At 44.8% G+C, this 22,202-nt stretch overlaps 1 protein-coding gene across 2 annotated transcripts in view; it reads right to left on the bottom strand.

The window, feature by feature from the left end:
- Window positions 1–890: 890 nt before the first annotated feature.
- Window positions 891–22,202, bottom strand: part of VCL (vinculin) — a 107,293-nt gene continuing 85,981 nt past the window's right edge. The window contains exons 14-22 of one of the 2 annotated variants that reach the window (XM_036265118.1): window positions 17,708–17,857; window positions 16,023–16,131; window positions 14,615–14,917; window positions 13,278–13,402; window positions 11,821–12,006; window positions 8,147–8,350; window positions 5,881–6,084; window positions 5,406–5,510; window positions 891–3,006 (exon numbers count right to left, since the gene is read on the bottom strand). In XM_036265118.1, coding sequence (XP_036121011.1) covers window positions 2,860–3,006; window positions 5,406–5,510; window positions 5,881–6,084; window positions 8,147–8,350; window positions 11,821–12,006; window positions 13,278–13,402; window positions 14,615–14,917; window positions 16,023–16,131; window positions 17,708–17,857 — 1,533 coding nt within the window. In that variant the 3' untranslated portion in view covers window positions 891–2,859. The remainder of the gene's footprint in view (window positions 3,007–5,405; window positions 5,511–5,880; window positions 6,085–8,146; window positions 8,351–11,820; window positions 12,007–13,277; window positions 13,403–14,614; window positions 14,918–16,022; window positions 16,132–17,707; window positions 17,858–22,202) is intronic. The other variant, XM_036265117.1, reaches the window with a different exon arrangement.

Here is a 22,202-nt window from a genome sequence, read left to right as displayed (position 1 = left end):
CTTAGCTAATTCAGGAGCTTTGGACATTTCCCTTTTACTCAAGCAGGCTGGAATCTTCCCCCCTACTCAGTAACTTTTCTTAGTTAAAGTAACACTAACTAACTATAGCCTTTTAAATGATATTTACCCCTTTCAGACCTAGAAAACCAGGCAAAAACAGTGATGTCCCAGCTCTACTCCAAGAACCTGCTCCTACTCTTTGAGTCAGTGCTTCCTCCAGCAAGGGGAATATGCCTCATAGCCTTGGTGGAACCCTGAAAACTCTCTCGTTTTTTGTTTTTTTGTTTTTATCCTCACCCAAGGACATTTTTCCATTTTTTGTTCAAATAGATTGGGAGGGAGGGAGAGAGAGAGAGAAACATCAACATGAAAGGGACACATCGAGTGGTTGCCACCCACACAACCCAACCGGGACCAGAGACAAACTGCAAGCAAGGTACGTGCCCTTGGTGGGAACTGAACCCAGGTCTCTCTGGACGACAGGCTGACATGCTAACAGCTGAGCCAAACTGGCCAGGGCAACCATCTTGTTTTATACTGGGCTCTGGAATATGACAATAGACCTGCATATGTAACAGCTTCACCTTCTTAGGGGATAGTGATAATCTCCATGAATAGCTAGAATTGTCTAAAATGGCAGACTTCAACCAGAGGATGGTCCACATCACCTGGCTGTTTTCCTCCTGTTAATCTTTTGCTCCTTCTAGTATATAATCCCCAAAGTTGTCCATTACACAGATCTTTGTTAATAAATATATTGCTGGTTTCTACTACTTCCAACACAACATTTGGATTAAATAAAAATCTAGTTTCCAGATTTTAAGGATTAGTTTTTCAAAACAAAGGAGAAACCTGATCTAAAAATTATTGCTAAAATAACATGCCCATCATTTAAAGCATTATTTATACAAATGCACTTTATTGTTTTAAACAGAAAAGAACAGGCAGAAAATATTTGCATATAACAAATCCTAGCTTATAAATGTTTTTTAGTGGTGATGTCTCTAATCATCATTCAGGGATTTTCTTTTCCTTTTTTAAAAATTTGCTTCACTGTGTCTTGAGCACTGATATTAGAGAAAAGCACATCGGCATAAAGTGTAAACCAGTATCTCAAAACACTGGAAGAACTTGAAGAGCAAACATGACTTTTCTTATTTCCTCTAATCTTTAGTAAAACAAAAGTTGATCTTTGGCATAGATTCATACTTGAAAGGCATTGATATTGCATTTATATCAGGTAAGCAACTATCCAGATATGCTGAGGGCCTTGAAAATAATCTTCATCAGTTAAAAGGAAATACAGGAAGCCTGAGTGTACAGTACAACTTAAGACAAGTTTTACACATTCCATGTGGGATCTAACAAACATTAGGGATGGGAAGAAAGGACATTCAGGCAAGGATTCTTAACTGCTTTACTCATCCAGTTCTGGCTTTGGGAACAAATATGCCTTCATGTGCTGGGGAATGCTTGGACAGCAGTGATAAGTGCAAAAAACCAGTAAAAACTGTCTTCTCTCTTACTTTGCTAATAGGAAACTTATGGTGATAATATTTCACCCATTATTCTCTTGAACAATAGTATTTGGGAGAGGGGAGAGGATGCAAGGGACCTGGTTGTAGTTGGTTGAGAGAGAGAGGAATCTCTGAGGATTTTTCCCATTGATTCATCCCCAACAGTGCCAGAATTCCAGTCTGCCAAGTACCACTCTCCCCTGGGTAAGAGGTGTCCTTCAGACAGGATTTCCTGTCCAGTAAGCACTCCTGGGGGGTAAGCACCAATTCTTAGGACTAAATTTCAAAAGGATAAATAGGGTCTTTTCAAAATTATAGATGAACAAACATATATCTTTAAAAATCTTGTTTAGAAAGGGTGTGGGGCAAGAATATAAAAGCCAGGATAGGAGGCATGATTTGGTTAAAAATTAAATGCAGCATTTCAGCTCATAAAGAACAATAAGAGTTAAGAATGAATAATAAGGCCTCAGCACAAACCTCTGCAGGCAGTGACAAAGCATGAAGTGCCTGGGAGTGGTCCTGCTGGGATGATGAGCAGGGCTACACCCAGCAACTCTGCCCCTCCAGTGGTAGAAAGCACCAGGACACAGTGTGTTCATGGGATGGCTACCTTGGCAGGCCGAGGTGAGTTTGGGACAAGAAATTTCCCTAGCACAGACATTGCTCAGGGGCACAGTAATGACAGAATTATGTGATTCTGTGATTTCCTCCTGATAGTGTGAATTTGATTTTATACTGTGGGAAACTAGAAGGATTAAATTGCAGAGGGGTAGGAAGTGAACCCAGGACCTATATACGGGGCTCCCTGCCAGGCCAGCTTCCCCTACCTCACTTCTGAAAGGGTCCCACATAACAGCTAGGGAAGACAGGCAGGCTCAGGAGCAACATGGAAAGCCCAAAACAAATTTTGGAGGCATAGTGATTCCTTCTTAACCAACTTGCTTGGGCCCTGGGTCTCAGAAGCCTAGTGGGGGAATAGGGGGCAGGGAAGAGGAAGCAGAGAGGGAATTGTCTCCTAAAGAACCAAGGACAGAGCAGGGTGTCTGGCTAGTGTTCACTCTTGGATTCTGAGCTTATGTGAAGTCCATGGGCTAGAAACCCACTCTGCCTAGTGGGAGAGTGTGCAGGAGTATAACTGTGTTTGAGAATACAGACACATTTCAGTGTCCATGACAAGAGTATAAATGTTTTCTAACGTGAAGAGACCCCATTCCTTTCTGTTGTATTGGGCCAGGATGTGGCTTTCAACCCCCCAGCAATTCTGGGTGGCTCCTGGAGCTCAGATCATTTTCTTTCTGTTTAGAAGGGGTTTCTGTGCCAACCAGGTTCAATCAGGTGCCTACTGGTACCAGGGAGTCTTTCTAACCCAGCGAAGTGTAAATCCAGCATCTGTTCGAATTTTGATTGAAGCTGCTTCTGCTTCTCGAACAGTTTCCTTCACAGATTGCATGAGGTTCTGGGCATTGTGAACCAGCATCTCCGTGGCCTGCAAGGGAAGAGGAGCTCTCATTACTCACAGTTCCTGACACAGCAGCCCTGCCTCCAAAAGCGGCTCAAGCCAGGAGTGCACCGCAGTTTCCTTTATCTACACCTGGCATCCCCGTACCTGTCACATCACTGGTGGTTTAGCTAGATCACCAAAAACTGGCCCATTACTGATTGTGTACTGCACCCTCAACAGGCCTCTAGTGTATACTCCTTCCTCGTCTTCAAACAAGCTCCTGCTTCCAGCTCTTACTGTTCCCTCTACCTGAAATGCTCTCAGGTCTCCCATGGCTCACCCCTCAGCTCCTTCAGATCATCACACAGTTGTCACCTGGCGACACTTTCCTTGCTCACTTTATTTAAAAAAACCTTTCGAACCCTCATCATTCCTCATCCTCTAGTTCTTTCTTCATAGACCCCATTATCTCTAACTGATGTACTATGTTTTACCTAGGTTGTTTTATCTGTTTTACCTAATTCTATCTAAAAATTAAGTTCCACAGGGCAGAGATTTGTGTCAGTTTTGTTCACAGTTGTACCTCTGTGCTAGGACAGCACCTGGCACATAAGAAGTATTTCATAAATGTTTAATTAATTTTTAAAAAACAACTGAACAAACCAACCACCTTACAAATCCATGAAAATTTAGGTAAGTAAATTTTCTAAATGCACACACTTACAGACGGATCACACTGGTACTCCACCATACCAAGTCTGGGAATTTATCAATCCATTAGCCCCATATCTTCTTTTTTTTAATTCTTAACTATTTTTGAGCCACTGAGCCTGCAATAATAAAAAATGTGTGGGCTCTTAGAGGCTTAACTATGGACTAGAATTTCTGAAAGTTGATCTTTTCACTTGGTCTAGAGGCTAAGGCCTAGAGAGGTTCAGACTTGCCAACCAAACTCACACAATAGGATGAGGACTCCAAACTTCTGACTTACAGTCCTGTGTTTTCTGCATTCTACCACACTGTCAGTTTCTCTCTTTTTAGATGGAATATTAAATAGAACACACTAGATATTCCCAAGATATTTTATTGGTTAATTAAATGATAAGGTCTGAAACTCTGAGCTTTATCCTTCTTTCCCTGTTTTTTCTACTTCCTTTTCTTGGACCAGAAGAGATCACATGACAGGAAACAGCCCAGTGCCCAAACCCTGCCTAGAATACATGGAGGTTAGGGAGTGAAGATTCAGTTCCCATGGTGTGGGAGAAGAGTTAGGGTGAAAGGTGTTAGATTAAAACATGGTAGTATTGCCCAGCCAGTGTGACTCAGTGGTTGAACATCAACCCATGCACCAAGAGGTCACTGGTTCAATTCCCGGTCAGGGCACATGCCCAGGTTGTGGGCCCAATCCCCAGTGGGGGGCATGCAGGGGGCAACCAATCGATGTGTCTCACATCAATGTTTCTCTCCCCCTCTCCCTCCCCCCCCTCTAGAATAAATGAAAAACATTAAAAATGAAATAAAACATGGCAGTGCAAGCAGAACTACTGGCACCTGTCTCCTCTAACGTTTCCCTGCCTCTGCCTCCTGGCCTCGAGGTCAGAGACAGTCTCCCAAAGGGTTTGTGAGTTCCCCAAGGGGAGGGACTGTGTGTGTTCTTTTCACTACCCCATACAGTGCCTAATTCAGCGCCACATGCATACCCTATGTATGATGAGCTTGTCCGGGCAGTTCAACAAAATAAGTGCTACTGACCACAGAAGAAATTGGGAATCTGGCTCACAGCCAGAGCCTACTAGAGAGAAGGTAAAGAAATAAAAGGGTGCTCAAATGAGGACTTTCTGAAAGATCTGGGCCACACTTCCAGGAGGCAGGGAGGGAGGAAAACTCCAAGAAATGGTTGCCAAGGTATGCACAAGAAGCATCACTTCATGGACCCCTCCCACCATCCTTATGTCAATCTCTGTCAAAGAAAAGCACCTCCTCTGAGTTGTCATTTCAGCCTCAGCAGAGGTCCCTGAAAAGCCTACACTAGTCATCCCCCCTGACGTACTTATCACCCAGAGAGCTAGGAAGCAGAGATTCTCTCCCGCCAAAGGGTTACAGTGGGGCAAGAGTGAACAGGCACCGGAGGCCTCGAAGGCCAGGCCTATGCCAGGGAGGAAAAGAGTGAGTGAGTCAAGTCCTCACTGCAACTAATTCAGACACTGACCCTCCCTAGGCCTCCATCTCCCATCTGTGAAATGGCAAGAGTTGCACAAGAGCTCTCCTTTCTCTTCCGAATTTCTGAGCATCTCTCCAACACAGATGCCCTTCTGAGAGAACTGAAGACTCCATCCCACATACCAAGCATTCAATTAACAGGTTAAACTTCCCCAAAGCTGAATTAAATTGCTATAAAGTGGCACAGAAGCTGTTGGCCAGAAACCAGAAGCAGAGGCATGTACCTGCTCAGACTCCTCGTCACTGATGTTGGTCCGGCCCAGCATGGTGGCCTTCACTGTGGACAGGATTTTGAGCTGGGTGCTTATAGTTGGGATTCGCTCACATACCTGAAAAGAAATTTTCATTTAGTGTTTTCCTTGAGGGCAAAACTTACCCACCTCTGTATTCCCAGTGGGTGGCATGCAGAAGGCACTCAATAAATTAGCAGCAGGATTCCACCTGCTTTCTTCTAAGGATCAGGATAGTCCCTTTGTCCAGAAATGGAAGCATTAAAATTCTTTCATTTGAATGGGAAATAAACATTCTTGAATTTGCCTTTCCCAAATATATACATGTATTTCCCCTTTCTGCTGTTTCTTTCTAGTCTGAAGTGCCTCCTCCTCCCTGCTCACCCACTTTTCTCTATTCTGCTTTTCTTCCTCCCACATCCTCCCACTCCCGCCTCCAGCGCGCATGCGCGCGCACACTTCTGAGTACCTGTAAGAGGTTGGTTCTAATTCGTTTATCCGTGCACTGCTTGGCAACCTCCTTGGCCAACCGAGTCACCTCATCTGAGGCCTTTGCGATGTCCTTGGCACATTGAATCAATGCCCGCTTGGTACCACTGCCCCCTCTTACCAGCCGAGACATCTCAGCCATCAACAGAGCCATGCGCTTGGCTGCTGCAATGATGTCATTGCCCTAGAGAGAGGCAAATACACAGTGTGAGCTCAGCCCACACTCTGGCCAAGTAAGTGAGGGAAGGAAGTAGAAGCACAGAGAAGAGAGAAGGGAGCCTGCTGCTCCAGCAGTCCTCTGGAAGGCTGAGAAGAGGATCAAGAGACTGTTCTTGAGTGACACGAATAGCACAGGAGAAACAGAGAGAAGAGAGAGCCAGGGCACTCACCCTAGCACTTCTGAGAGAGAGTAGGGAGGGGAGGAGAGAGAGAGAGAGAGATCAACGGACTGAAAAAGGAAGAACTGGGTATTAGTCTGAGAGGGCCACGTATGCGCCCCAGGCATAGCACTAAACAAGCACTTCAGCATCTCCAGGTTAATCATGTCAATAAAATGGAGATGGGGCCAAAAGGTTGGTTAAACAGGCATTTCCCTTCTATGGAAAGAAAGCAGTAGAGCTGGCCTGAGGGGAAAAAATACAGAGAAGCCATTCCAGATGCCGAACTCATCCTCTTCATCCTCACCTTTGTTAGAAAGAGTAGCCAAGGGCTGTCTCTGCTAAACCAGAATTTAAAACCCAAGTAACCATTATCAGCCTTGATGAAAAAAGATATATTTTGTGACCTAGACTGCTCCTGCCCTCCCTCTACTGCCTCTTATTTGTCCTATCAGCCTAAGGGAACATATTATTTTAATTTTTCACACTTAGAAAGGCCAAGAATCAATTATTCCATCCCCTCAGATAAGTGGCTTCAATTAAAGAAACCTTCAGGATGCTGTGGGAGGCATCAGGAAAATAAAAATCATGAGTCAAGCTGTAAATGGAACCCATCACTCCAACTAACAGCAGTTTATCTTAGATGTGTCATTTTGGTTCATTTTAGCCCTCATGGGTCAATTAAAAAAAAATATATATATATATATATATATATATATATAAAAATAATTTACTTTATGTCCTCAAAAGGCTCTCTTTTGGATGATAACCAAAAATAACAACTGCGTTGTCCAAACTACCCAGAATGCCAGGCCATCCTCATTTTTCCCCTCATGCTTTTCAGTTTCTGAACGATGCAGTGAGGCATACACAAACCATGCCACTGCAGGGTGCTCTGTGCGAGGCCTCCACAGTCACCATGAAGTGGTTGAGCATTTAGGCTAGAAGGCGTGTAACATCTCAGGCAGCATTTGAGGCCAGAGAGAACACAGGTGTGTGAAGAAGTCATGAGAATAGGGGTATGTTAGACAAGGCCATCCGGCCCCACTTCTTCCAGTGCAGACCTGGGATCATTCTAAGATTTCATGGCCTTAGTTAAAAAACAGTGTAGTGCCAAGGTTAGTTACCACCAATTACTCTTCAAACCCCTTCTTCTTGCAACATGCCATCTTCAAAGGGAAAAAAGTGATCACCCCCATCCTCCACACCCCAAACTAGCTTTGGTTCAGTCCCCAAGGCCAAAGCTCTGTTGCTGCCTGTCCTGCAGCCTTGAGTACTCTCTGTTCCTCACTCCCACCCCCTCCCACTGAAACCTGGACAAGCAGTCAGTGAAGCCCCTTTCCCTGTGGGTTCCCATCTGCCACTGAGCCAAGTGCAGGGCAGCAAACACCCCTTCCCAGAGAGCCTGCCATATAAAGCTGCTTCTCACCATGACCAGCTCTGCTGAGCCATTAGTGCATCAGGGAGAGGTCAGTGGGAGGAGGGGGAGAGATGCAAAGCTCCATGGTCAGGCCAGGTGACCTCTTAATGGTCTACAATGGTTCCTGTCCTGCAAATCATTGAGGTGCATCCATGGCTTCCCAAGGGGTATAAGGATCCAATAGTGGCCACAAGGTTGGTAAGAAAAGAGATCCTTTCAAAAAGTGACCCCATCTCTCTCTAGCCCCCAAACATAAATGCGATCCCATTAATCTGGCATTAGCAGACCTATCAAACTTGTGAAGCCAGTCCTAACAAGGTGCAGACAGACAGATGCCCGCCCTGCCCAGACTCATAGGACCCGCACAGATCACCAGTGATGCAATGTGTCAAGACTGCACATGGCGGGATGCATATGGAGCAGCCCCCACTGGGGGTGCTAATCAGTACCTTACTAGACCACTTGGTAGCTTCCCGATGCAATGACTGAGCCGCAGCCAGAATGGGTTGGTTGACCGGCTGATTGGATGGCATTAACAGCAGCTCAGGTTCGTAATCGTCTTCCATGTCAGGGGGGACAGGGAACCCAACAGCATCGGCCGCATCTGCCTCAGCTACAACACCTATACCCACCTGAGCGGCTGGGGTACCCGGCTTTGTCGATGGCAGGAAGGACGAGAAACAGGGAAAGTGTTAGTAAGAGCAGTAGGACTTGGGGAACTGAGCTGCAGCTGGTTTAGTAACCAAAGCTTGCCTAGGATGGGAAAGAAAGTGGCACACTCTTCAGGAGCCAGACGAACCAAGCTCCACGGAAGGGGGCATTCTCAGGCTCCAGCTCCAGCCCCGGCCACCCTGTTCAACTGAATGAAGGAAAGAGACTCACGCCAGTGGCAAAGTGTTTCCAGAGAAATATTTATACTGTGAAAGCAACTGGCTTTCCTTTTTTATACACTTACTACCAAAATTAAACTTGCCAAGAGTAACTGTCAAATCAGAATAGTAGCTCGTTACTTTTAAAAGGAATCCACAGAGAGAAAGTAAATGCAGTCACACAACTGGCTTTGAACAGAATAAAGTGAACACCTTGCTGCCTCGTATGGATGCTATTCTACATCTTCCTGGACACAGGAAATGACTTGGTTCAGTGCTGCAGCTGCCAGACATGGATTACTATTTCTTCAGGAGTTAAAAGTCCCAGAATTAAAAACGATACATCACAGGGTAGACCCAGAGACGTGGAAGTAGGTACAGACTGACACCCCTCAAAAGAGAGGGTGGTGGGGGGAGGGAAGAGATAAACCACAGAACTTATATGCATGTACGCATAACCAATGGACATGGACAACAAAGCCAGGGACGGGGTGGGGGCGATGGGGAGGAGGGTGTCAATGGGGAAAAAAAGGAGAAGTATCTGTAACAAAACAACAACAACAACAAAACGATACATCAGAGGCAATGGATAGCAAACCAGGAAAGAGGCAAGAATGCAAACACAATGGTGAGTGAAGAGGACTCATCAAGTTCCCCACCACCACCCAGTTGAAAGGAACCTCCAGCAGACACCTCGTCCAGCCTTCAGCCCAGATCTCTCTGCCCCCTCAAGGCCTTTGGGGGCAACACTTCTAGTCTCACTGAGTCCACTGCCGGCACTGACTCAGAGAACAGCCAAAATCTCTCCTGTTGCAAAATAGGCTTCTCACTCACCCCACACTCAATTTACATATTTCATAGATAAGACAATACATGGACTTGGCAACTGACCCAGACTGAGCTCAGAGGAGCCCAAAATTGGTACCCATGGGAGAACAGAATCCATGATGTGGAGAGGACGAATTTACTCCCAGGGACAGGGATTCTGAAAGGCCAGGGGAGGAGGGAGAAAGAGCCGATGTTGACAATAGGCCGGGGAGAGAAAAAAAACTGCCTCAACCAAGCAGAACCACTTATATGGAAAACAGTGAGCATGGATTCATTGCATCAAACATCTCTAACCAAGAGGAAGTAGAAGTTTGTGTGGAATTTTATTTGAGGTTGCTATCACTCCTGAAAGTCTTACCCTGCACAGGAAACCTGTCTCTAAAAGGTGACGACAAAGTTGGGAGAATTCAGGGCAAATGTGGGTTCACGTGCCAGCTAAATCCTTCCACCTAAACTCTGTCTCAACCAGGGTTCATTCCTGTGCCTTAGAGCACAGGCCAGCTCACTGCTGCTGGGGTTTAGAGTCCCAAAGTGTACAAAGACAGATAAACAGGAACAGACACACGAACACATACCACCATATGGTTCAGGTAGCTCCTTACTACACGTGGCTCAAAGTCAGCATCTCCTGATGCTCCAGACCTCTAGAGACAGCCAAGGACTTCAGGCCACAAATGGCCGAGTGCAGTACATATGAGGGCCAATGCTATCTGCCCCCGAGTTTTATCTTTATCTTTAATATTCATGTATAGTTTGTGTTCTGTTGCCCAAGGTATCTGGGTTTAATGTAATGCAATTTAAATTCCCTTTAAAATCTTTGAGTAAAACGCCTGGCCGGTTTGGCTCAGCGGTTAGAGAGTCGGCCTGCGGTCCTGAGAGACCCGGGTTCGGTTCCCGCTAAGGGCACGTACCTCAGTTGCAGTTTGTCCCCAGCCCTGGTCTGTTGTGCGGGTGGCAACCACTCGATGTGTCCCTTTCACATTGATGTTTCTCTCTCTCTCTGTTCCTCTCTCTCCCTCCCACTCTACCTGAACAAAAAATGGAAAAATGTCCTCGGGTGAGGATAAAAAATAAATAAAATCTTTGAGTAAAACCAACCTTCACTATCACCCCACCCCACTCCCCATGTGCACAGACACCCTGCAAATAGTCCCAGGGGTGTGCAGCCCAGGGCACAGATACAGTTATAAATAACGCTACAGGTCAGGTCCAACACCAACCAGGTCATCATTCCTTCTTAGAACCAGGGCTCAGAGCTAACAGCTCAGAAAAAAATGTAATTCAAAACCAGCCTGGAACAGACCAAGATCAGCTACATGTGCAGGAGGACCCGGGAACCATACTCAGTGCAAGAACCTGAGCCAGGAGCGTGTGAAAACAAGAGGCAAATAGATGGTAGGGATCAAGATCTAGGGTCATATCAGAAAGAGTTAAGAACTGAGTTAGAACTATATTTCACTGCAAGATTAGCAATAACATTTAGCTCTTACCTAGAAAAGCTACCACTCGCTTTTCATCATTTAGGGGGAAAGAGGCAAAACTTATTCATGGGGCATGCCTGTTGTAGCATCCAAATTTTCACCAACCGCATTAATATTTATACGTTCAGGTTTGTTGAGCTGGAATTAGCCTGGAGCTGTCTTGAGTTGAGGGGTAAGATGACGGAGAAAAGTACATAGCTTCTAAGACACAAATTACTTGCTTCTATGAAAAAATAGGGAAAGTGCCAACATATCATCTAGCTGTAGCAGAGCCCACAAAAGGCAGTTTCATGTTTGGAGAGCTGATAATTAGCAAGAGAGCATCTAATACTCAGCAACCCCAGGAAAGAAAAGTGATTTCTTTTTTTTTTTTTTTTTTAGAGAAATGTTTTTTTTTATTTTTATTTTTTTATTTTTTATCCTCACCCGAGGATATTTTTCCATTTTTTTGTACAGATAGAGTGGGAGGGAGAGAGAGAGAGAGAGAGAGAGAAACATCGATGTGAAGGGACACATCGAGTGGCTGCCACCCACACGACCAACCAGGGCCGGGGACAAACTGCAACCGAAGTACGTGCCCTTAGCGGGAAACGAACCCGGGTCTCTCCGGACCGCAGGCCGACGCTCTAACCACTGAGCCAAACTGGCCAGGGCAAGAAAAGTGATTTCTAAAAGACCCCAAAGACCCAAGGCGAGGCACCTGGCACTCTAATGGACAGAGCCCTCTTCTCAAACCACAGGCACCCTCACCCTCACCTGTGTTGCTAGATGGAGAAATCATCAAGCACCAGAACATCTCACTAAACCACAATCAAGAAGAGGATCAGACTATTGGTAACAACAGGAACCAGAACAGAGGGGGGGTTAACTTTGCTAAAAAGATTCTTCTTCCTGGGTGTTGTGCATGGTTCTTCACCCTTTCTCAAGAAAAACTTCATTGCTTACCTTGCTGGACCATTTGCGAGCTTCATCATGGAGTTGCCTGGCAGCCATCATCATTGGCTGGTTAATCACCTCCCCAGCTTTCTGCTCAGGGAACTCTTCATCCTTCTCCTCTGGGGGTGGAGGCCTGGGCGGAGGGACCTCACCCTCAGGCAGGGGAGGTTTGGGAGGAGCAAGCTCATCTGTCAGCTAAGAAAGAATTACCGGGTTGTAAGGAGAGCCCTAGAAACTACTCCCTCCTAGATCTTCCCTTTTCTCTAAAAATCATCCCCAGAAAAGCCACCCACATTCCCTCCATATAAGATGACCCACATTGAGCATAGCAACCACCTGCTTCAATCTCAACAAAAGCATATTTTCTTTCTTTTATCTCCGCAGAAAGCTAGCAGCTACCATTTTGGACCTACCCCAGGAGGCACGCACAGCACTACCAGACTCAGGATTCTCACGAAGATCGGAGTACTGGCCCTGACTGTGCTGCGGGGAAGCTGCAGAGGCAAGCACCTTCTCCTCGGCAGTGAGGAGTAGCTGGACCAAACAACCTCTTGATTCTAAATGTCATGACTCTATTGACCATATAAGATGCCATCCCTGAAGAGTCATCTCCCTGGCCTTAACCACCCAACAGCCCAGCTGGAAAGAATCAAATGAAATGCTAGAAGTAGGGAAGTACTGTTCCTTAGCTATGAGCACAATGACCCAATTTTTGTCCTCAACCAACTTAGAAACGTATGTCTTTTGCTGACATTAAATATGGGAAAGAAAATCAAGAAAAGTAAATAAAATTATTGCCTTGATAAGCTATTCACAAACTCAAGCTATTTTTAATACTATTAGAATAAATGTCTAAAAATAATCACTATTTCTGATTCTAGAATTTGTATCTGCAAGATCTTGCCCCACTAGCCTCCTCCTGAACCATTTACCTATGTAAGAATAAATTCACTGTGCTTTGGGGAGCATCAAAAGATTTTAAATTATAGTTGGGGGGGGGGGAGAAACCTTAAAAATTAAATGAATGTATTACTTTTGTTACTAAAAAAAAGTCAAGAAAAGGAAAGAAGACCCTACATAAGATTCTAACCACCCAAGTTTTGCTATTATCAACTGGGAACACATAAATTCTCACCACGAGCGGTGCAGATTATTTCCCCCTCCACTCACTTGCCCCACTAGCTCCTCACTCATCACATCCACACATACCAAAGCAGTCCCTTGGCCCCAGTCACTCCCCCACACAGCAGGCCAACTGCCAGAGCCCCACCCAGCACACACCATACAGAAGCACTGGGTTAGGATTCCACTAGATTTAGGAGTGAAAATGAAGTTGTGCCTCTGACGAAGATTCAAGTAAAAGCTAAACCAAGGCACCTGGTGATAGGCTCCAGAACAAATCTACCTTTCTCTTGCTGCAGTCCCACACCCTCCTGCTCAACTCTCCCAGCTCTGAGTTTACTTACGCGGAGCTGCTCAAGGTCTGGCGGAGGAGGTGGGAAGTCAGGCTCCTGAGGTTGGAAGGCTTCTCTGACCTTGGCCACAGCTCCCAGGATCCGATATCCTGAGTCCAGGAAGCTCTTTTGCAGGCCTAAACACAAGACGCCCTCACTCTCAGGCAGGCAGGCCAGGGCCCGGGAGCACTGTCTGTCCAGCAGCAGAACTGGTTTCCATTAACAAAAGCTGGATGTCAAGCTGCCAGTAAGTACTGCAGGCAGTGACTGAGGGGAAGGGAGGTGAGGCCAGGCAGACGCCCTGGGCCTCCAGAGTCAGAAGTGTCACAAACAGCTGTCCCTGTCGTGCTCAGGATGCCTTCTTGCCTGTACAACTAACAGGTACTCAGGACATTCCTGGGTGTGAACACCGGGCTCAGCTGGTGTTCATCACTTCTCATGAGATAAGTCTGCCCAAGTCAGAACAGGGGAGATGTCAGTGTCAGATCCCGCACCCATCCCAGAGTACTGCTCACCTTTCTCCCTACTCCCTTGCTGCACTTGGCATTCAGCCTATTAACCCCTGTGTTGAGTTGCTACTATTGTGTCATTACCTGGAATTCAGGAATCTACTCAAACTATTAGAAACTCCAGTTAGGAAACTGAGCATGTCCTTAGTGATGGTGGGTTGAGGATACTAGCAAGATTCCGCCTGGGCTAAGGATGAAGAGTTTAGCCCCTCCTTCCCACTCTCTCACATAGACTGGATCATACTCAGACAACAGAAACCTTGGGTGCTCAGAACAAAAAGGAATGCAGGTATTTCCAACCAAAGGGCTGGTAACATCTCTAGTGGTGTTGGAAAATATGATAAAATTCTACTAAAGAAAACCCAGATTTTTTGGTGTAGAACCAGGAGAACTAAAAATCAACTTTAAGCTCTCCAGATTTGACAGAAATAGAGAACATTTCACAGAGAAAAAGCATTTTAAGAAAAGCAGAAGAGAAGTTATGCACCAATTACATAAGCTAAACAGTGGGTAGATTGGTTATCATGTATCTTTTGAGAAATTTCCAACATAATGACTAATCAGGGCCAGGAGCTATGTTAGTCAGACAGCATTAGAAAGTGCAGAGAAATTGGTCCAGAGAAACCAACTTACCAAAACACCTGCCAATATTGCAGAAAATATTCTGTCCAATATTAATTTAGACAGAACAAGATTAATCAAGCCTTCTCAAACTAGGTTATCTGTAGTTTTTGCTTCTCAGACTTTGTATGTGAGGGGGGGGGGTCACATCCTCTCACCACCCTGTCAGCTTCCCAAGCAACCTCTCAGCTGAGGTGGACCACACCGCCCACTGCTTACCGGGGTCAGAAATGTTTCCAGCCACAGCCTTTGCATCCATCACCATTGGGGAGATGGTTTTGCTCAGTTCATCAGAGGCAGCTTTCACAGCCTCACGGAACTTGGGATCCTCAGAGTTCTCCACCTCCCTCTTCGCCACCAGCAGGATCCTGTTGGCCCGGCGAGCAATGCTGGTTGCCCCAGCGACCAGCATCTGAGGCTGAATGTTAGCCATGGCTACTTTGCACTTGTCCAGGTCTTTTTTAATTGCTTCTTCGGAAGCATCCAACAGAGATTTGGTATCAATGGCTTCGTCCACCAGCCCTGTCAGGAAAACAAAAATGCAGCTTAGTTTCTATATTGAAGAACAGAAACTCCAAAACCCCGTTGTCCAAGTTTCTTATGTGAAAGTACAATACCCAGAATTCTCTCCTTCAGCTCAAAGTCTTTTACACAGTCCAAACCTTCCAGGTGAATACCATAGTAAGAAAAAAACACGAAGATGTGGCCCAGGCGGCCACCTAGACTCACAGCATTTATACCACCAGTGGTCCCTGGCCGCCTTCTGTCTGCCACAGACAACCAGAAATGCGACGACATCGGAAGGAAACAAGGATTGCGTCGGAAACCTTCACCACACTATCTGTTAATAACATTTTCTCCCTTCCCATCTTACTCCCCAGCCATCTGTTGCTTGTTGGCAGCTTGCAGTGGCCTAGATGAGCCACGCGGAGGACTCCAATAACCCTCACAGCCTGTTTCTTGTTTCTGTTACCTCTCTTCAGGCACCTCCGCAGCTCCACTTTCATCTCTGGCTGCTACGGACCCCTGTCACAGCAGGTTCTGCAGGGCAGCCGAGAGTCTACATTCCTCGTCTCTCCCCCTCTCCTGTCCCTCCCGCCACAGAGAATGAAGAAGATTCAGAGGTGCCACTTCAACTGCACAGACACAGGCTTGTAGGTGGTTGGTTTCTCCTTTTTTTAAAACTACGTAGTTGATAAGTTGGAGGAAACTCTGAGACAAGTTGTATTAAATGGTAGCTATTGTGGTTCCCTGAAATGTGAACCCACTGAAAATGACAGGGACACTTACTGTGTCCACAAACACCGCCTCCCAGCCTCTGAAACCAAACTCTGGCTCAGACTGAGTAAAGACACTATTCAAAGAGAAGATAGGAGCTGTAACAATAAGCATCACACCGGGAGGGCGGCATTAAAATAAAAAAGACTCAAAGAGTCTCTCTTCAGACAAAGTTGCAAGGCTTGAATGAGAAGCCGCTGCTGCTCAGCAGCCTTAATCAGGGCCAAGTACACCGTCAAGCACATGACCGTCCCTTCATCCAATTACAGCTGAGTAACATAACCGGTCCTGCTAGGGTTTCTCAGAACTCACTCCATGGATTAGACAAGAACTTGGCACACAACTCTACCTGTCATTTTTTCAACATTATCGATCCACTGGTTCTTCATGGTCTCAAAGTGTTCATAAGCAGCTTGGTTTCCGGGATTCCTAAGTAGGATGCGAGCAGCTGAGACAACCTGGCGATGACAAGACAACCTTTAAACACCAGGGCACCCTTCCACTCCAATACAAACCCTCAGGGAAGCATTCTCCTCTCTACCTGCAGATGGCACTATAAAGCCAAAAATCGACCAGTCTCTTTTCAGACTGAACATGTTAGGTTTGGTCTCACAAATAGCTTCTCATAATGGACCATGGCAAAAAGTTTTCTGGTCACAGCCTGATTTTAAGAAAGTAAAAAAGTGACCAAGTAAATGGGTAGTCAGTTGATATTTCAGAATATACACAAAAGTACCACCTGGTAAGCTCTTGGTGTCAAGTCTTCCATCTTAAAAAGCACCAGTGAAAAAGATACTGAAACCTACTCAAAACTCATTTATGAATGTTTATAAAACTGTCTACAGTTAACAAAGTGCTTTCACAACTATTACTAAATCCTCACAACCTTGTGATAGAGACAGAACAGATAATTTCTCTATTTTACAGCTGCAAAAACCAAGAGGCATAAAATTTAAGTGACTGGCTCGAGAACTCTCGCTTAGCCACTTACAGCATGTGGGGAAGGGACTAATGTTTACTGAGTATGTGGTAAGTTACAGGATGTACACTCATGCTATTCATTCTCAGAACAATCCCTGAGGAAGAAATTATTTCCATTTCACAGATGAGGAAACTCAAGGTCACATAAGATTCCATGTCCAAATCTGTCTCCAAAGTCCTTGCTCCAAAGTCTGTAGTTGGTATCTTAAGTCTAGTTTTGTTTATCCTTTTAAGAATTCTTATTTTTATATAAAAAACCTATACTTTATATCCCATGTTTCATGAAAGTTTTTATTTATTTTATCCTCACCTGAGGACATTTCTTCATTTTTTGTTCAGATACAGTGGGAGGGAGGGAGAAGAGAGAGAGAGAGAGAGAGAGAGAAACATCGACGTGAAAGGGACACATTGAGTGGCTGCCACCCGCACAATCCAACCAGGGCTGGGGACAAACTGCAACCGAGGTGCGTGCCCTTAGCGGGAACCAAACCCGGGTCTCTCTGAACCACAGGCCAACGCTCTAACCACTGAGCCAAACCGGCCAGGGCCTGAACTGATATTTTTAAGAGCACCTATTAGAACTTTAATTCCTGTCCAATTTGTTTTCTTTTGTCCCCACTCTTCCAGTATACTGTTTATAGCACACTAGCTATATCTTGGTTATATAATTAAGTAGAAAAAAAGAAAACAAATTATGGACACAAATGACTTTTTTAAAAAATTCCTCAAAGGGATGTGGGAAAAGGTGTAAACTCTAAAATCAGAACAAAGTTCTCAAGATTATCTGAGTATTTCCCTAAGTGTAAATATGTGTGTCAGGGGGTTGGGGGGGCTTTATTAGTATTTTTCTACTTTCAAAACTTATCTATTATCATTGTAAACATTTAATTCAAACAATATAAAAAGGATTTTGACACTATGGGTATGTGTGTGTTTTTCATGATATTTTACAGTAAGTGTTCAAAAATGTAAGGAAACTGTCCTATAATTAGCCTTTTTTACTGAACACTGTAAGGTGAGTAATAAAATGATGAAAAGTGAGCAAAACTCAACCTGGGGCGTGAGCTCTCGGGCGGTCTTCACTGATGCCTGAATGCCTTCCACCGTCGATTTATTAGCAGTTCCAACAGCAGCCGCCTTCTCTGCGGTGGCACCAAGCCTTCCTGAATGGTTCTCAAAATTAGCTGCCCTCTCATCAAATACCTTGAGGAAAAAACAAAGACATTAAGAAGATGTATAAAATAAAATGGGTCTGGCAGCCTAAAAAAAAGTCTCTCTCTAAGCAGAGGCAGTAACTACTCAAGCAAAGACTTTAGAGATGACATCAAACCCTAATTAATAAGGCAATAGTCAAACACCAAGTCTTGGCCTTGCTATATCATACACCCTTGAATTTCAGTTCAACCAGTGCTTACCAAGTGCAACAAGACATTTGGCTCTGTGTCGTCTGTAATAAGGAGTTCACAGAATGTAAAGACTTAAATAATCCCCATTCCCAAGAGGTTTATCCTAGTTTGAAGGAGATAGACAAACACACCCCCGTGTAGGTTGCTAGATACATTAAAAGCCAAGACTATCTAGAGTCCTACAGAGCTCTAGCCTCCTCAGAACAGCATCCCTCATATATCCAATCACCATTAGTGTTGTGAAAACTTTGCCCCTGACCGCCACAGGAAAAAACAATAGCTGGTGCCCACAGTCAGGCCTGACACAGGGTAAGGCTGGCTGACTTTTATTAGTATTTCAAATGCAAAACCATTTGCCGAACTGTTCATTCAACTCTCACATTTTAAAATGGATAACTTTTCTTTTGATGTGGATATTACACAAGGCTGTATACCATGACGGGGATGATTTAACTTAGATAAAATGACAAAACATCTTCCGTCATCGGTCAGGTTTATACCATACACACAGCATGTCAGAAATTGCCTGGCAGAATCCATCCTCTTCGTTGCCTTCCCCTGCGGGTCTACCTGCCTGTACCTGGAGAGCAGTTCTGGTTCTGGCAGAATCTCTAAAGGTCTCTTGGTTCAACAGCAGGCTCTAATCCTATTGCCAGCGTTCTGGGTTTACCAGTTCAAATCCTTCCCCATTGTGGCCTCTGGTTTGAACTCAGCTACCTGGGTTCCTGCCAGTCAATGCTCAGAATCTCTACCTAAATCTCTGATCTCTGATCGCCTAGTCTCCTTCACCTGGCCTCAGTCCTTGTTTCTTTCCTTGGCTGGTCTCCCACACTCTGGATCTACAGGGCTTTTGCCAACCTTGGTTGATTATCTAGATCCCAGTCAATTTTGCTGCTCCTTATGATTAAACTGACTTCTTCACATGCTGTTCTTGTCACTCAATCAAAATTTACCCAGCACCTACTATATGCCAAACACTGCAATAGGTGCTGAAGATACAAAGATGAACAAGACAACATTTCTGCACCTCAAAGAACTCACATGCTAGTGGGGTAAAAAAAAAAAAAGGCCCACGAACAGATATTCGTAATAGAGTGTGCTATGCGCAATAATAAAGCTAAGCACTGATACCATGGGAGCAAAAGGAAAGGCACTTAACCTGCATGGGAAGTAAAGGATAATGGGATAAAACATAAATAGGAATTAACTAAAAAATAAGAAAGAAGATAATGAGGCAGAGAGACAGAAAGGACAAAGACATGAAGGGAGAAAGGACAGAGTCTGAAGGAAACTATACAATCGGGCATTGCTGGGGCATGATATGAGAGGCAGGGGTTTGTAGGAAACAGGTGTGTAGAGTTCAGAAGGCAGATCATAGAGCTCTGGCTTTCTCCTATGTGAAAGGAAGGTCCACTGAATGGTTTAAGCAGGAAGATATCAGGATCAGAGCAGTGTTTTTATTTTATTCGTGGCCTAGTGATAGATTCAAAGACCAACAAGCCCAGCCAGTATGGCTCAGTGGATCAAGCGTGAGCATCGTCCCATTGACTGAGAGGTCCTGGTTCAATTCCCAGTCAGGGTACATGCCCAGCTCGATCCCCAACAGGGGGTATACAGGAAGTAGCCTATCGATGTTTTTATCACTCTCTCCCTTCCTCTCTCTCTAAAAATATCAAAACATATCATTAAAAAAAAGGGAAGAAGAAGACCAACCAGAGCAGTCAGGCATCAGGCAGCCGAGGACAAGGTTCAGAACTAGAGCTATGGCAACATGAATGGAAAATGGAAAGGATTCAAGAAATATTTGTGAAATCAAAATAGCTTGTCTTCATTTATTGGTATGGGAAGATGAAGGGAAGGAAACAGTCAGTGGAGACTCTCCAATTTCAGAGAGAAAGAGAACAGAAGGATAACATGCTGAGGTACCTATGAAACATCTAGGTGGAGAGGACCAGCAGGTACAGTAGTTGGATCTACTAGCATAAAACTCAGAGCTATCCAAAAATATATATATAGTAAATCATCCCAGCCTAAGGGCACCATGAGCTGAACTGCCCAATAGCCTAGGCTAGAGAAAAAAAAAAAAAAGAGGGCCATTAACAAATAAGAATAACACAAAACTTCATCCACCAGTTCTGCATTGTCTTGGGTGCCTAACCTAATTCCGTTTTCTTTGCTGCCACTACTAGCAGGCCGGAACTAAAGATGTGCTTTCCTAGGTTCCTTTGCATTTGGGGTAACCATGTGACAGAGTTCTGGCCAATGAGATATAAGCAAAAGTCTCCTGGTGGATTTCTGGGAAAGCCTTTACTTCATTCATTCATCCATTCATTCATTCATTCGCAACTTTGTGCCAGGCACTGTTCTAAGAACTGGGAATAAAGTAATGACAAAACAAAGTCTCTGCCCACATGGAATTTCATACTAATGTAAGGGAGGCAGACAAATTACAAATCAGGTAAATATGTCAAATGTTGATAAACACTGAGGAGAAAAGTAGCATGTGAACATTAGGAAATCCCTGGGAGTGGAAAAGTGACATTTCAGTCGAAAGTTGAGAGAAGTGAAGAAATAATACATATAGTTATCTATGAGAGAATAAAATCAAAGGCCCCAAGGTTAGAACATGTAAACATAAACAAGGAATACTGGGAATTCAATGCAAGGAGGTCAGTGTCAACAGAAGAGCTTGAGGGGAAAGAGTGGCGCCCCACAAAGTCAGAGAGACGGGGACCAGACGCAGTGGCGTACTGAAGCTGCTGTACTGACTCACACCAGCTCACCAAAACCAATGTGCCCGTTTCTTCCCAACTCTGCTTTCAGTGACTTCACATTGCAACAGCCACGAAGGGAGTATTAACATCATGGAAACAAGAAACATTACAAATCAGGGCTTTTTGTTTTGGGGACTTTTTCCTGGAGAACAAATCTACCAGCACATCACTGACCTTACCGTTCTAAGGACTTTGGTCTCACTCTGGGTCAGGGAGGATTCATCAGAAGAGTTTGAGTAGAAAAATGACATCAAATAATTTAAAAGGTCACCATGACTTCATCGTTGGGAAAAGAGTACCTTGCCCTGGCCGGTTTGGCTCAGCAGTTAGAGCATCAGCCTGTGGCCCAGAGACCTGGGTTCAGTTCCCGCTAAGGGCATGTACCACGGTTGCAGTTTGTCCCCAGTCCTGGATGGGTTGTGTGGGTGGCAGCCACTCAATGTGTCCCTTTCACATTGATGTTTCTCTCTCTCTCTCTTCCTCTCTGTCCCTCCTACTCTATCTGAACAAAAAATGTCCTCAGGTGAGGATAAAAAAAAAAAGAGTACCTTAAGAAAGGAGTAGTAGTAAGTGAAGTACCCCAATCCCTCCTTTCTTACTGCCTTGAATATGATGCCTATGGTTGCAACAGCAATCTCACACCATTAAAAAAAGACCAAGAAAATCACAGAGATGCCAGCTTTCATGGTGGCAAACTGCTGAATCAATGCCAAGGCTACCTACTTCCATGTTTTTTTTTATGTGATTAAAATAAAAACATATTTGTTTTCATCTCTGATGGTCAGGTTTTCTACTGCTTACAACTAAAGACATGTCCTAAAGACATTCTTTTTTAATCCTCACCTGAGGATATTTTTCCATTTATCTTCAGATAGAGTGGGAGGGAGAGAGAGGGGGAGAAAAGGAGAGACAGAGAAACATTGATGTGAAAGGGACATCGACTGGTTACCTCCCGCACAACCCCGACCAGGGCCAGAAACAAACTGCAACCGAGGTACATGCCCTTGGCCTGAATCGAACCCGCAACTCATTGATCTGCAGGCCAACACTCTACCACTGAGCTAAACTGGCCATTCTTTTTTTTTATCCACACTCAAGGACATTTTTTCATTTTTTTTTTTTGTTCAGATAGAGTGGGAGAGAGAGAGAGGAAGAGAGAGAGAAACATCGACATGAAAGGGACACATCGAGTGGCTGCCACCTGCACGACCCACCCAGAGCTGGGAACAAACTACAACCATAGTACGTGCCCTTAGTGGGAACAGAACCCGGGTCTCTTTGGACTGCAGGCCGACACTCTAACCGCTGAGCCAAACTGGCCAGGGCGACATTCTTAAGTAATACACTTAGTGACTAAAAAGAAGAGAT

The sequence above is a fragment of the Molossus molossus genome, unplaced genomic scaffold (genome assembly GCF_014108415.1).
Source record: "Molossus molossus isolate mMolMol1 unplaced genomic scaffold, mMolMol1.p scaffold_m16_p_17, whole genome shotgun sequence".
Taxonomy (NCBI): domain Eukaryota; kingdom Metazoa; phylum Chordata; class Mammalia; order Chiroptera; family Molossidae; genus Molossus; species Molossus molossus.
This window is presented reverse-complemented; position numbering and strand designations above follow the sequence as displayed.